At 41.4% G+C, this 12,633-nt stretch overlaps 2 protein-coding genes across 4 annotated transcripts in view; one reads left to right on the top strand and one right to left on the bottom strand.

Annotated features, from left to right (window-relative positions):
• Window positions 1–2,768, top strand: part of ADGRE5 (adhesion G protein-coupled receptor E5) — a 147,282-nt gene extending 144,514 nt beyond the window's left edge. For all 3 annotated transcript variants that reach the window (XM_075206895.1, XM_075206896.1, XM_075206894.1), the window contains 2 exons: window positions 1,316–1,408; window positions 1,915–2,768. In XM_075206895.1, the coding sequence (XP_075062996.1) occupies window positions 1,316–1,408; window positions 1,915–1,944 (123 nt within the window). In that variant the 3' untranslated portion in view covers window positions 1,945–2,768. The remainder of the gene's footprint in view (window positions 1–1,315; window positions 1,409–1,914) is intronic.
• Window positions 2,248–8,980, bottom strand: DDX39A (DExD-box helicase 39A). The gene is made up of 10 exons (XM_075206897.1): window positions 8,855–8,980; window positions 6,276–6,488; window positions 5,329–5,549; window positions 5,013–5,196; window positions 4,685–4,803; window positions 4,469–4,600; window positions 4,277–4,386; window positions 3,970–4,114; window positions 3,444–3,591; window positions 2,248–2,455 (listed from the first exon to the last, which is right to left on the bottom strand). The coding sequence occupies exons 2-10, from the start codon at window positions 6,481–6,483 to the stop codon at window positions 2,439–2,441; spliced, it is 1,284 nt and encodes a 427-aa protein (XP_075062998.1). The 5' UTR covers window positions 6,484–6,488; window positions 8,855–8,980; the 3' UTR covers window positions 2,248–2,438.
• Between the last annotated feature and the right edge of the window lie 3,653 nt (window positions 8,981–12,633).

The raw sequence follows: 12,633 nt of genomic DNA, 5'->3' as shown, positions 1-12,633 counted from the left end.
ATGGGGATCGTACCAGGCATAGAAGGTAATAATCACAGAAAGTGATGTGAAACCACCAGTCCCATGAACACACCACCATTTATTATTTTTAAATATTAAAGGGAAAAATAATGTCCCCCATGGTATGTCAAATATAAAGATGGTAGACAGACTTATATTACAAGTCCCATCAGAGTTTTATTCTGTATATTATAAAGAGGGTACATTCCTGTAAGTTTCAATCTGAAACAAAACAAGTTGCTTATGAGATTCTCTATCTAGATGTGTTTTACCTTTACGGTGAATCAAAACGTACCTATACAATCCAACGTGGATCACCTCGACACCACTACTTGCAAAACTACCCATTTAAATTATTCATATCACCTATGTATAAATATATTATATACTCAAAACAAAATAATGCACTCCGATCTGGGCCCACTTAACATTGAGAGAACAAAAAAAAGTTCTAATTGCAACATCTGTCCAGACATTTAACAAGCAAAAGATATATAATGTATAGAATAGCTGTACTAATCATTTAGAATGAGCCATACAATCCCTGACTGCTTTAGAGGGTTTGAATCCTAAAATCTAACAATAAAGGAATCCCTGTATGTAGATTTCTGGATATGATTGTTATTCCTCCTAAAGTGCACTGGTTACAATAAATAGCAAAACTAAAATAAAAATTTGAACCTCTCGCACAACCTATACTTTCAATAGACCTTCTACTTGAGCGTGAGAGGACTGTTTCATGAAAAAAAACTACTTGTTAAAAATGGAATTCATTCGCGGGTAAAGGTAACCCGCACGAAAATGATAAACAGCGTTAAAATGACTTAACGCTGTAAAAACAAAACCAAAAAAAGCAAAACTCACTGACAATTGAATACCCCCCCAGTGTGTGATACTCTTATTACATAGTCTGTTATGTGCCTGCAGAGCAAAGTCTAATTGCAACTCTCTTCCTGCTGCTGACCAGACCATCATGCTATTTTGCAGTATTTTTGGCCTGGCTAGTGCATTAACTAGAACATCAATCTATACAGATTATAGTTGGCTTTGCATTGGTGAGAACTGAAGCTTTATTGACTATGGCAAACAAGAGCCAGTTAGATCTCAAGTGGATATTTACCCTTACTGATTATAAGAGCCTGGAAAATGTTGACCAAGTATTACTCAGTGAATGAGCGTCAATGAAGCCGGTGGAATAAACTGCAATAGCCATCTTATCTTTCTTCTCCCGAATTGAACTGTTGGGTGTTATGAATGTAAACAGATACATATATACACACACACACATTTATAAAATATTATGTCTCCTTCATAGGTCCGGGCAGACTACATGAGGTGGCTCTGTGCGATTACACACTTCAAGTCTCCAGTATACTCTGAATTCAGCGATACAAACACACAAACCAAGGTAAGAGGATGACTCCTGGGATGTTTTACACATGCAGTCAATTAGCTGGGGGGGGGGGGGGGTGGCGGTGATTGGGACATAACCCAGCGCTATGCAATAAAATATTAAATGCAGTGTGTTCATTTAAACACAATAGGGATTCTAGGCAGAGCAGTGGTGGGAGCCTATGTTTGAGTGTTCCAATGTTCTGAGACCCTAACAAGATAGCTCTAAAATGAACATGTTGTATGTATTGCATTCCCTGTTTAACCCGATTGAATGGCTAAGACAGGCCAGACAGTGCATATCTCTGCATGCTACAAGATGCTATGGGCAGGTGATTAAATACAAACAGTGAGGGCAGTGGAGACTCCTATTTAAAAGAATAAATCACTTCCATTTGATCTCAGACAGGGAAGCACCCATTGTAACGAAGGTTAACACAAATATGCAGGATGAATAATTTTCCTACGTTATGCTGAACCTACTTAAACGTCAAGTAAATTCTCGTTGTGATCTTCCCACAGGGCAAGACCAGCAAGGAGTCTGGTTTATGACGACCTTGACACAGGCATTGGATGCCGACCAAAACCACCACCTAACTATTATTGCACTGCATTTTCCCACTGGCCTCTAACCAGGCTTATGAAACAAAGCTTTTATGCTTCCAAGAAGAGTCACGGCAGATTATTACAAAGGATTCCAGCTGCAGACTCCGCTTTCCAGCAAGATGTTCCTTATTACTATTAAAAGTGCCAGTCTGCCCATCACACAAGTACCGAGATACCCAAACAGACTGACATCCGTTTTATATGTACCGGTGTATCGATATTTGGAAAAATCAGAGCAACACACAAGACTTAAACCATAAAAAAGTTTAATTTCTTTCCCTTCTTTACACAAAAAAACCAAAGTTATCAATAAAAAAAATCCCTGGATAATGTAAAATCACACGTCTTCCCCCCCACACTGGGGGCATGGCCAGACAAGGAGAGCAGAGGAACCAAAATATTGGCAGAGACATCATGAGAGTGGAGCGCAGAGGACAGTGTTATCGGCTCTGTTCAACTGTGGAAAGAAAGAAAACAGTGTGAAATAACCTATATGTAAATATATTCATACATACGACGCACTTCTGCACAGGTACAAGTTTATGAGGGGGGGGGGGTTCAATTCATACCAAAGTCCCGCTGGGCACATTTTCAGGTATTACGGTACATAAAACATTGGTTCTTTTTTGCTCGCACCTCTATGAGGTGACTAGTACCCCATCACACAAGGCTCCAATGGGACTTTGTGCTGAATTGAATCGCACCCCCTATATGTGAAGCAAATGCTTGATTTATATATATATATCTATCAATAAATATGGCTACATGTGCGCTTGTCTAGAATAGTTTCCTGTGAACAAAACTGAGAATGCTACAACACCCTGTGTAACAAGGGACATTAGAACAGGTCTCGGTGCTAAGGTTTGGCAACATAAAAGTCTTGCAATAGAGACATCACTAGAACCAGTAACGTTACTTGTATCTAGTGGTTAGGCTGCATTCTAAGGCCACAGAACGCCTACTTCCACTATGTGGACATGGTCGTTAGTGCTTATGTCAAAGGGAAGGAAGTATCATCTTTCATAAGTGGGTCCTACATACAGCAGGGCCAAGCAAGATGACAGTACAAAGTATATTACATGACAAGTCTGCTGAAATCTCTATAGATTAACAGAAGATCTTTAATCTAGAGGAGGAAAGTAGGAGGATTCAAAAGGTCACTAGACCTAAAAAAAAAAACAAGTATACATATATAGCAATAGCATTCACAGATGTTTTACATTAACATTCCAAGGAGCGTGATGGAACTTAAGATATTTCAAATCTAACGGTGACTGGGGGAAGATTTTCCTCTGCACATGCAGAATACTAATAAAAGGAACTACATGCAGCCTGTTACTGAAATTGCTGATAAGACAGTAGCTTAAATACACAATAAAGGTCAATACAAGTTTTTCGCTTCACATGAGGAAGCGTCCAGATGACCGTAACGACAATATACTCACTGTAAGTGGATATATCTATCTCATCAGGCAGCTCGCCCACATTGACTTCAAATCTGTCTTGAACATCATTTAGGATTTTGGCATCTTCTTCATCAGAAACAAAAGTCACAGCCAGACCCTTTGTGCCAAATCGGCCAGCACGAGCCACCTTAACAGAAAAAGGCATCGGTTAGAAAAGAGGATTATAAACAACCAACTGGTGGTCCAAGGCATCACACTAGATGTTTAGCACAGATTTATAAAGCATATAAAGCAAAGAAAGCGGAGTCCAAAAAGATTGGTGGGGGGTGGCAGCAACCACAGAGTAATAGGGCTTGCAAAAAATGCACCCCTCCCCCCCACATAAAAATCTGAACATATTTTCAAGGGGGTCCCAGAGCCTTTTAGTTTTTTTGAGAATCAAAGGGTACCACCTGGCAGCCAAAAAGGAACCACAGGCCTACACAGATCTTTGTAGGAAAATATCAATTAGAACACAAAACATCAAGTTTTATAGCAATACTCCATATATATTTAGCAATCTTACCCGATGCAAGTAGGTATCCGAGTCCTCAGGCATGTCATAGTTGAAGACTATATTAACCCTCTCGATATCCATACCACGTCCAAAGAGATTAGTGGCCACCAGTATCCTCCTCTGAAAATCCTTGAACTGTTGGTATCTGGACAGCCTGCAAGAGAGATAATTGAAGAGTGAGTAATAGTTTGAGCTCAATTGTTTAGATTGCTCTACGAGCCAAGAACATTATAAAGTTATTTCAATCTAAGACAGTCCAGTTGTCACAACCAACGCTAGCCCCCTCTCCACCCACGTCTACAAGAAGACACCTCACCTCTCCTCTTGTTGCATGCCCCTGTGGATAGCGATAGCCGGGAAGTTCTGTTCTACCAACAGCTGTGCTAGGGCCACACACCTCTGCACAGACTTTACGAATATCACCACCTGCATGAGAGATGCCGTTAGGTTTGCTGTACACTAAACGCACACACACATCATAAGGACATCAGCAGATCTTCCTACTAACCTGGTTGAACTCCAGCACATCTAACAGGTCAAACAATTTGCGGTTCTTCTCGCTGTCTTTCAACTTTACGTAATATTGCTGCAAACCGTGAAGCGTCAACTTGGTTTCATCATCCACAAACACCTCCATAGGCTGAAGAAAGACATTGCCAGTTATAACAGTACAGAGACATTAAATGGCTGCCACATCTACTGACAAGGAACGTTGATAACTTACATCCTGCATGAATTTTCTGCAGACCGGTCGAATTTCCTTGCTGAGGGTGGCACTGAACATCATGCACTGCTTCTCGTGAGGGGTGAGACGAAATATCTCCTGCACGTCTCTGCGCATATCTAACGGGAAAAAATAAATTTTGGCTTAAAAGTTCAGATTCTACTGCCCTCTCCTCACTATATATTCGAAGTCCATCCTAATTTCAGACTTCATACATGTTCCTTTTCTTATCCATCACATATATTCCATTCCTTCTTGTCCAGCAGATACATCATCCACTCAACCCAACATCTTCCACATTGTGTTTCCATTTCATGAACTTCCTTACCTAGTTGTTCCAGCATCTTGTCACACTCATCCAGGACAAAGTGTTTGACATTCTTCAAACTCAGCATCTTTTGTCTCACCAGTGCCAAGATACGTCCTGGAGTTCCCACCACAATGTGAGGACAACTTTTTTGTATCGTTTCTTCATCTTTCTTAATGGAAAGACCACCAAAAAATACAGCAACCTGAGGAGTGACAAGATTAGGCAATTAAAAAAAAAAAATTATATATATATATCTATCTTACACATGAAAATTCAACAGTCAAATAAATCTAAAGATTGTGCTGGACTTTTAGAAAGGAGTTTCAGATCTTACCTTAACTGCAGGCATGTACTTTGAGAACCTCTCGTATTCTTTGCTGATCTGGAACGCCAACTCACGAGTGTGGCACATTACTAGAACAGATACTTGTCCTTCTACAGCCTCGATCTGCTGAAGAGTGGCCAGGACAAAGACTGCAGTCTTCCCCATACCCGATTTGGCCTGACACAAGATGTCCATGCCCAGGATGGCCTGAGGGATACATTCGTGTTGTACTGAGGGAAAAAAATGAAACTGGCTCAATACAAGAACATCTAGTCATAAACAAAAGAACAGATTAGAGCAGCAGTTCCCCAAGTGTGCGCCGTGGCCAGGGGACAAAACAAAAACAACTTACCAATCGGCGGCGCCCGGGAACCAGCATCCTCCATCCAAGTCCGACATTCAGTGAGATGCGGCAGGAGAAAGGAGGATGCTGGGTCCTGGGCGCTGCCCCATTGGTAAGAAGATAGAGAAGTCAAAAGAAATAGAAGAAAGAAGGCCAAGTATGGTAAATAAAGAAACAGGGGGGGGGCAGACAGCGTGCGCGCGGCTTTTTGTACATGTGGTCTTATTTTGTTTGTTCTTATTCCTCTTAATATTAGCTGTAAATTATTCTTTGACAGAAATATAATTGAAAAAAAAATACATAAAGATTTTCTTTTTCCCTTGGAGTTATGTATATCTTTTTCGTAAACAACTTACTAAGTATTTCTGTCCTGACCTAAATACTTATTACATTTTTTTTTGGCTCAAATACTTCAAAATAATTACCAAGCAATCACGTTTTTTGAGGGGTGCCTTGGAAAAAAAAATGGAGATTCTAAGGGTGCCGCAAACAAAGTTTAGGAACCGCTGGATTAGAGGCTAACGTGTGAAGCATGGGGTCATATCGGACAAGTCATGAATAGTTTAGCAAGGGATTTAAAGAGGGATACTGGGGAAAGACCAGGTACACCTACCTTCAGACGGATGTTCAAAGCCACAGTCAACAATGGCTCGGAGTAATTCGGGCTTTAGCAAAAAGTCTCTGAAGCCAGAGCTGTGTATGGAGACATAGGACCCTTTAACTTCTTTCCTGCCAGCTGGTGCCGGGGTCTCAGCTGGTGCCTGGGGTTCATCATCTTCTTCATAGTCCAACAACTCGTTTTCCACATCCTGTTCTGTCATGATGTCTATAGGAAAATTAAAATGTTAATGATCTATTAATTTCATGTAAAAATGATTTTAATACCAACAAACAGCATCTAAAAATAGGACTTGTATATCAACCAGGCTGAAATAAGTAACTTTCTAACATGAATCCAGCAAATACAATTGTAGTGAAAATAGAACTGAATGTCCCTCTAAACTCCCAAGTAATGCTTAATCAGTATTGTCAGGGTGTTAAGCAGATTACCCAAACAAAAATGCAAATTACATCAGAGCTGGACAAGATGCAGAATTCAGGTAGCCAGCACCTAAAGAATGTACTGCCGGGAGTGCTTTCTATACATGTCAATGGATGCACATTACAGAAAAAAAACATGATTTATACACAATGAATGAAATTAGACTTTTGTATTACAGAAGGTTACAACCTTCCAGAGATACAAGAGTCTACAAAGTACCTAGGTATTGATAAATAGACCACATTGATTCAGAGGCCAATAATGAGCACTTCTTCAAAGTTGAAGAAGTTAAAACAAACTCATGATTCAACCATCCGTAGACTACAACATAAATAGGACATATCACATGGGCTTCTTATAGTGAATGGAAATGTTTATTTTCCAAAAAAGCCAACTAATCACCATGGATCCTAAGTAACTCTTCCCCATAATAAACAGCAATCAGGAGTGTGACCTGGACATAAGTTTGTGTATATGGCACTGTGCTTCCATCCAGGACAAGGAACGCCATATAATACAGCGGGCACCATCCAGGACAAGGAACGCCATATAATACAGCGGGCACCATCCAGAACAAGGAACGCCATATAATACAGCGGGCACCATCCAGAACAAGGAACGCCATATAATACAGCGGGCACCATCCAGAACAAGGAACGCCATCCAGAACAAGGAACGCCATATAATACAGCGGGCACCATCCAGAACAAGGAACGCCATATAATACAGCGGGCACCACCCAGAACAAGGAACGCCATATAATACAGCAGGCACCACCCAGAACAAGGAACGCCATATAATACAGCAGGCACCACCCAGAACAAGGAACGCCATATAATACAGCAGGCACCATCCAGGACAAGGAACGCAATATAATACAGCGGCCACCATCCAGGACAAGGAACACAATATAATACAGCGGCCACCGTCCAGGACAAGGAACACAATATAATACAGCGGCCACCGTCCAGAACAAGGAACGCAATATAATACAGAGGGCACCGTCCAGGACAAGGAACGCCATATAATACACCAAGCAGCTGCTACAAGGAATGGGATATAATACACCAGGCACCATTCAGGACATGGACCGGAACATAATACATCAACCAGCCTCTACAAGGAATAGGATACAAAACCATCATCTATTTATTTATATAGTGCCACTAATTCTGCAGCGCTGTACAGAGAACTAATTCACATCAGTCCCTGCCCAATTAGAGCTTGCAAACTAAATCCCCTAACATACACAGACAGACAGAGACTAAGGGCAATTTAGTAGCAACCAATTAACCTACCAGTGTGGGGTTTTTTTGGAGTGTGGGAGGAAACCAGGAGCACCCGGAGGTAATCCATGCAAACACGGGGCGACCATACAAACTCCACACAGATACGGCCATGGTCAGGAATCACTCTCACGACCACAGTGCTGTGAGGCAGAAGTGCTAACCACTTAGCCACCGAGCTGCAAGGCATCACACTTCCAGTATACGGAATGGGATCATGTACTGGATAAAAGGGTTGGCTAGTATATTATCTAATTCATTATACAAGAAATGGGATATACCATACGAGGCATCCCTTGTATCCTATACATCACATATCCCCTGGCGGAACTCTCTCACCCCGGGGACACCTAGAACAATGTACATCACTCCCCATACATACATGGACGCAGCCGTCCGCTGTGCTGGGACAATAGCCGGCACACTGCAGCCAGGAGATAGATATCCCATCACCCATCTAAGGCCTATCCACCCTCCATAATACAAACCCGCGGGCTCGACCTTTAAACCTTCCCTGCGATATATACACACAGCAGCTTCCAGGCCCCACACCCTGCCCGGCTCAAGCTTCCTCTTCTATACACCCCTCATATCTGCCACACACAGCCGAGTGCCCCATCTCCTGCCCTCCGCAGCCCGCACACATAGCCCCGGCCTCCCCGCCTCTATACCACGTACTGAGGGTCCCTGTGACTATCACCCAGGCCTCTAACTTCCCGCCGCCGGCCTACAGTGCGGCATCCACCGTCTGACTCCTCTGCTGAGCCTCGCAGGACACCAAGTCCCGCTCCTGCCGCTCCCAGACCGGGCTACCGCGGACCCTTCCCCCTGACCACGTAGCCGGTCACCCGAGCCCCATCTTACCTCTGCTCTCCTGCGGCTATACCTCCACGTGTGTTCACTGATTCCCCAAACGTGCGGCCTAGATTAGCCCAGGCCTGAAATAAGCTCCTCCCACGCGCGCTGATAGGTCGATCCTTAGTGACGCTCCAGAACACCATGTGATAACAATGACGTAAAAATCACAAGGGCGTGGAATCAAGGGAGACGGCGACCTTTGTTCAAGCGAACTCGGAACCTCATTGGTCACATTCGGGGCGGGGCTACATGTTCTATAGTAACATGTTTATCAACCACAAACATCTTTACCAATCACAATAACAAGCGCTGCCGGCAGGACAACAAAAGTATAATTATAATGTCTGCAGTCATGTTCCTTTCGCAGCAGGGAAGCGGCCATGTTCTCGGAGACTCCTATTAGTAACAGCATACTTGCCAACGTTCTTTAGGTGTTCTCCGGGAGATCCTGGAGAGGGGGTGTGGTGGGAGGGCAGAAAGGGGCACGGCGCAACGAATTGTGTCAATTTGGCTACTGATTTGCAGGATGCTGGAGACTTGCTTGCTCTACTTGGTGTCCGGGAGACCTACTCAGAATTCGGGAGTCTCCCGGACATTCCGGGAGAGTGGGCAAGTATGAGTAACAGTAATATGACTGCTGACACGAATTCATGCCAACCAATAGGATCTGTGTCTATAGGGTGGGCACGTCTGACTTGTAAATCACGTCTTGTGTTTAAAAGAAAGAAAAATGTGACTGCAAATAATAGTAATAGATAATAATATAATAACAATATAAGTATTGTGAAGTGTCATTCATTGGAAGAGCCCCGATGAAATTTCATGTAGACTTAAGTTAAACATTTTTAATGAGTATCAACTTTCTGCATATCTCCAGCTATCCCTAATTTCCTGTACAGTCCCAAGTTTTAAGGATTTGTCCAGAGAAATTACATTATTTTTCAGCAGTGACCAACTGCACAATAAAACTTATTTATCTGCATGGTTGAGGCTATTCCTGCCATCTACTCTTATTCTGTAGGTCAGTAATAGGCAACATATGGCCCACCAAGCCTTCACCTGCAGTCTCCCCACTACTTTATGCCAGATTTGGCTTCTAACATTTGTTTAAAATGACTTCTCATATGTTATTACAGACAAGTGTCTATTTATTTGAATAAATGTTTTTTTTTTTTTATCTTTATACTGAGATTAAGGGTAATGTGCGGCCCTTATGGAGGTTAGAGGGCCTCCCATGCGGCCCATGAAATGCATCAGGTTGGCCATCACTGGTCTAGGTTCTAGAAAGGATTTGTAGAAAAAGAAATTGAATAATGGTACTATTCTCACATGTAGTAAATATGTCAGGGATGGGGATTAAAGTGGCCCAAGGTCAACCGAGGTAACACTTCTCATAACCTCTGGATTTCCCAGCGCAGCAACAAAGTGTCCTTGGAAATATTTTAAAACATTGGGAACTATGTGTTCTGTGTTATTTTCTCCATATGTTGTAATTAAGCAAATCTACAGCTTTACAGAGCATGTTTTTGGACTACAGATCCCACAAAGATTTGCCATTATTTAGTCAGCAGACAGTGCTAGAAATTTTAGTTTCACTACAGCTGGAGAGCCAGTGGTTGCATTAAGCCAGTTTCACTAAAGCTGGATACTCATTGATGCAATTATCGTACAGACTACACGATAAATGACCGTTTGGTCAGATATTGCAAGATCGTGTACACTCTCCGATCATGTTTTATATTACAAAAGCTCATTGCATCTGTTAATTTTGGTTTTATAAGTTTCCTATATATCACGATCAACGATGGAAGGATGTCAGGCAAATGTGAAAATGTCACAGATAGGAAGATACATTGTGTAAGTGTGTACACATGAATCTGCATGATTATAGGGACTTTAAGTCATCTTTAAAATTGTTACAGAAATAGCATCTGAAGTAAAAGGCAATAATGTGTACCCAGCTTAACCCTAAGGGGCATATTCAATTGTCCGGGTTACTCTCTAAAGTAACGCAACGTTGAAAGTATTACCGTTATTACGGTAATTCTAAGCCGAATTTCAGCACGCAGCTCCCTAAAAGCCGGTGTTAAAGGTCCCGTAATAACGGTAATTACGCACTCTAGTGCACAAGCCGCGTTACTTTTGCAAGTAACGCGGACAATTGAATATGCCCCTAAATGTTAGAGAAGCATCATTTGTCTCTGAACATATAGTTTATAAGCAGTAATAAGTATAATGAATACAGTAATGAAGCCAAACATAATCATTTAAATTTATATGAACACAACATTCTCGAAATTTTATATATTTCCTTAAAGTTGATCTAGTTTTACATATTGCTTTTTTTTAATTAAAATCACTAGCAAACACTCAGGGGTCACTCATTGTTTTTACAAACCTACAACTGAATATATCATCTTATAATCTGAAAATACCTCCTAGGGGGCATTTGACCTTTGCTAAGAGAAAGTATGCATGCAAATACAGTATATCTGCAGGTATAACAACTTTGTGTTTGGGTGAACTTATTGCTACATTATCTTAGTCAATACCTTATTGTTTGTTATGTAGGAAAACATTAGGTAGTACTATCATGTAAATAGAATGTCACATACAAGTAGGGTGTTGACCTTCTTTACATACCTGTGCAGGAGACAATAGGGCTTATGGTTATAGTAAACATGGTCTTTGGGTGTTTCCCCAGAACCTAGTTTCCATGTTAGGACATCTCTTTTTCCTGTAGGTTTCTGTAAACCTGGAACAGAAAATAATAAACAGTCTGGTTAGAATTAATAGTAATTTGAGATGAAGTAGAACATTTTCAGATTTAAAAGTGGTGTCATGAAGATTGACATCAACAATAAAGCCAGATGTGTATGAAGCAGAGAAGGGCCGTCATACGGGATAGAAAACCGTTTTAAAAAATATTGCAGGCAGTTTTATAAAAAATTACTAAAGAACATAGTTTTTACTGACACATTGTTATTTTAGACCAACATTTCAGCAAAAGTGACAATACAAACAGCAGCTGGAGGGGAAAATTAGAAGATTGCAAAGGGATTTTGCAAGACATATTACGGATGATAATGTTCATGACTTTTTTTTACTATGTTTTTTGATACTGATGAATGAACATTGTACTACATTTTCACTAATTGCCTGTAAATGTAATGACAGTTGGCAGCCATGCTGTCAGAGTTCTATTAAGGGTTATAATCTAATAAAATAATATAGGTTATACCCCTATGCTGGTCCGCTCTCCCGAGGCTCGCTCTCTGGGGAGCATCGTTGGACCCATAGCAAATTTTTTTTTGCTGGGGCTAGAGATACCGTCTTCTGCCCCTAAATATTATTCTATAATATGTAAACTCAAAGCTTATATGTCAGATACACTGAAGCTCTGACATACTACACAACATTTTATAGGGAATGCTTTAATCATAGACATTATTCCCTGTCCCAGTGGACCTTACAATCTATATTCCCTACCACACAGACACACTTAATTTTGGCAGAATCCAAAATTATTGTGGTTCTGGAGAGTGGGAGGAAACCAGAGCACCCAGAAGAAACCCACATAGAAACAGGGAGAACATACAATTTCCATACAGATAGGGCCCTGATTGGAATCAAACCTTGACCCGAGAGCATTGAGGCAGCAATGCTAACCACTGTGCCACCACGCTGCCAACATGACTTCGGCCACTTACCGACAGAATTGTGTGCTGTGTATTTATTGTGGGCTGGGGACTGGGATAGGATATCCATCACTTATAGGTCTAATG

The sequence above is a fragment of the Mixophyes fleayi genome, chromosome 4 (genome assembly GCF_038048845.1).
Source record: "Mixophyes fleayi isolate aMixFle1 chromosome 4, aMixFle1.hap1, whole genome shotgun sequence".
Taxonomy (NCBI): domain Eukaryota; kingdom Metazoa; phylum Chordata; class Amphibia; order Anura; family Limnodynastidae; genus Mixophyes; species Mixophyes fleayi.
Note: the sequence above shows the minus strand (reverse complement) of the source record. Positions and strands in the feature narration are given on the sequence as shown.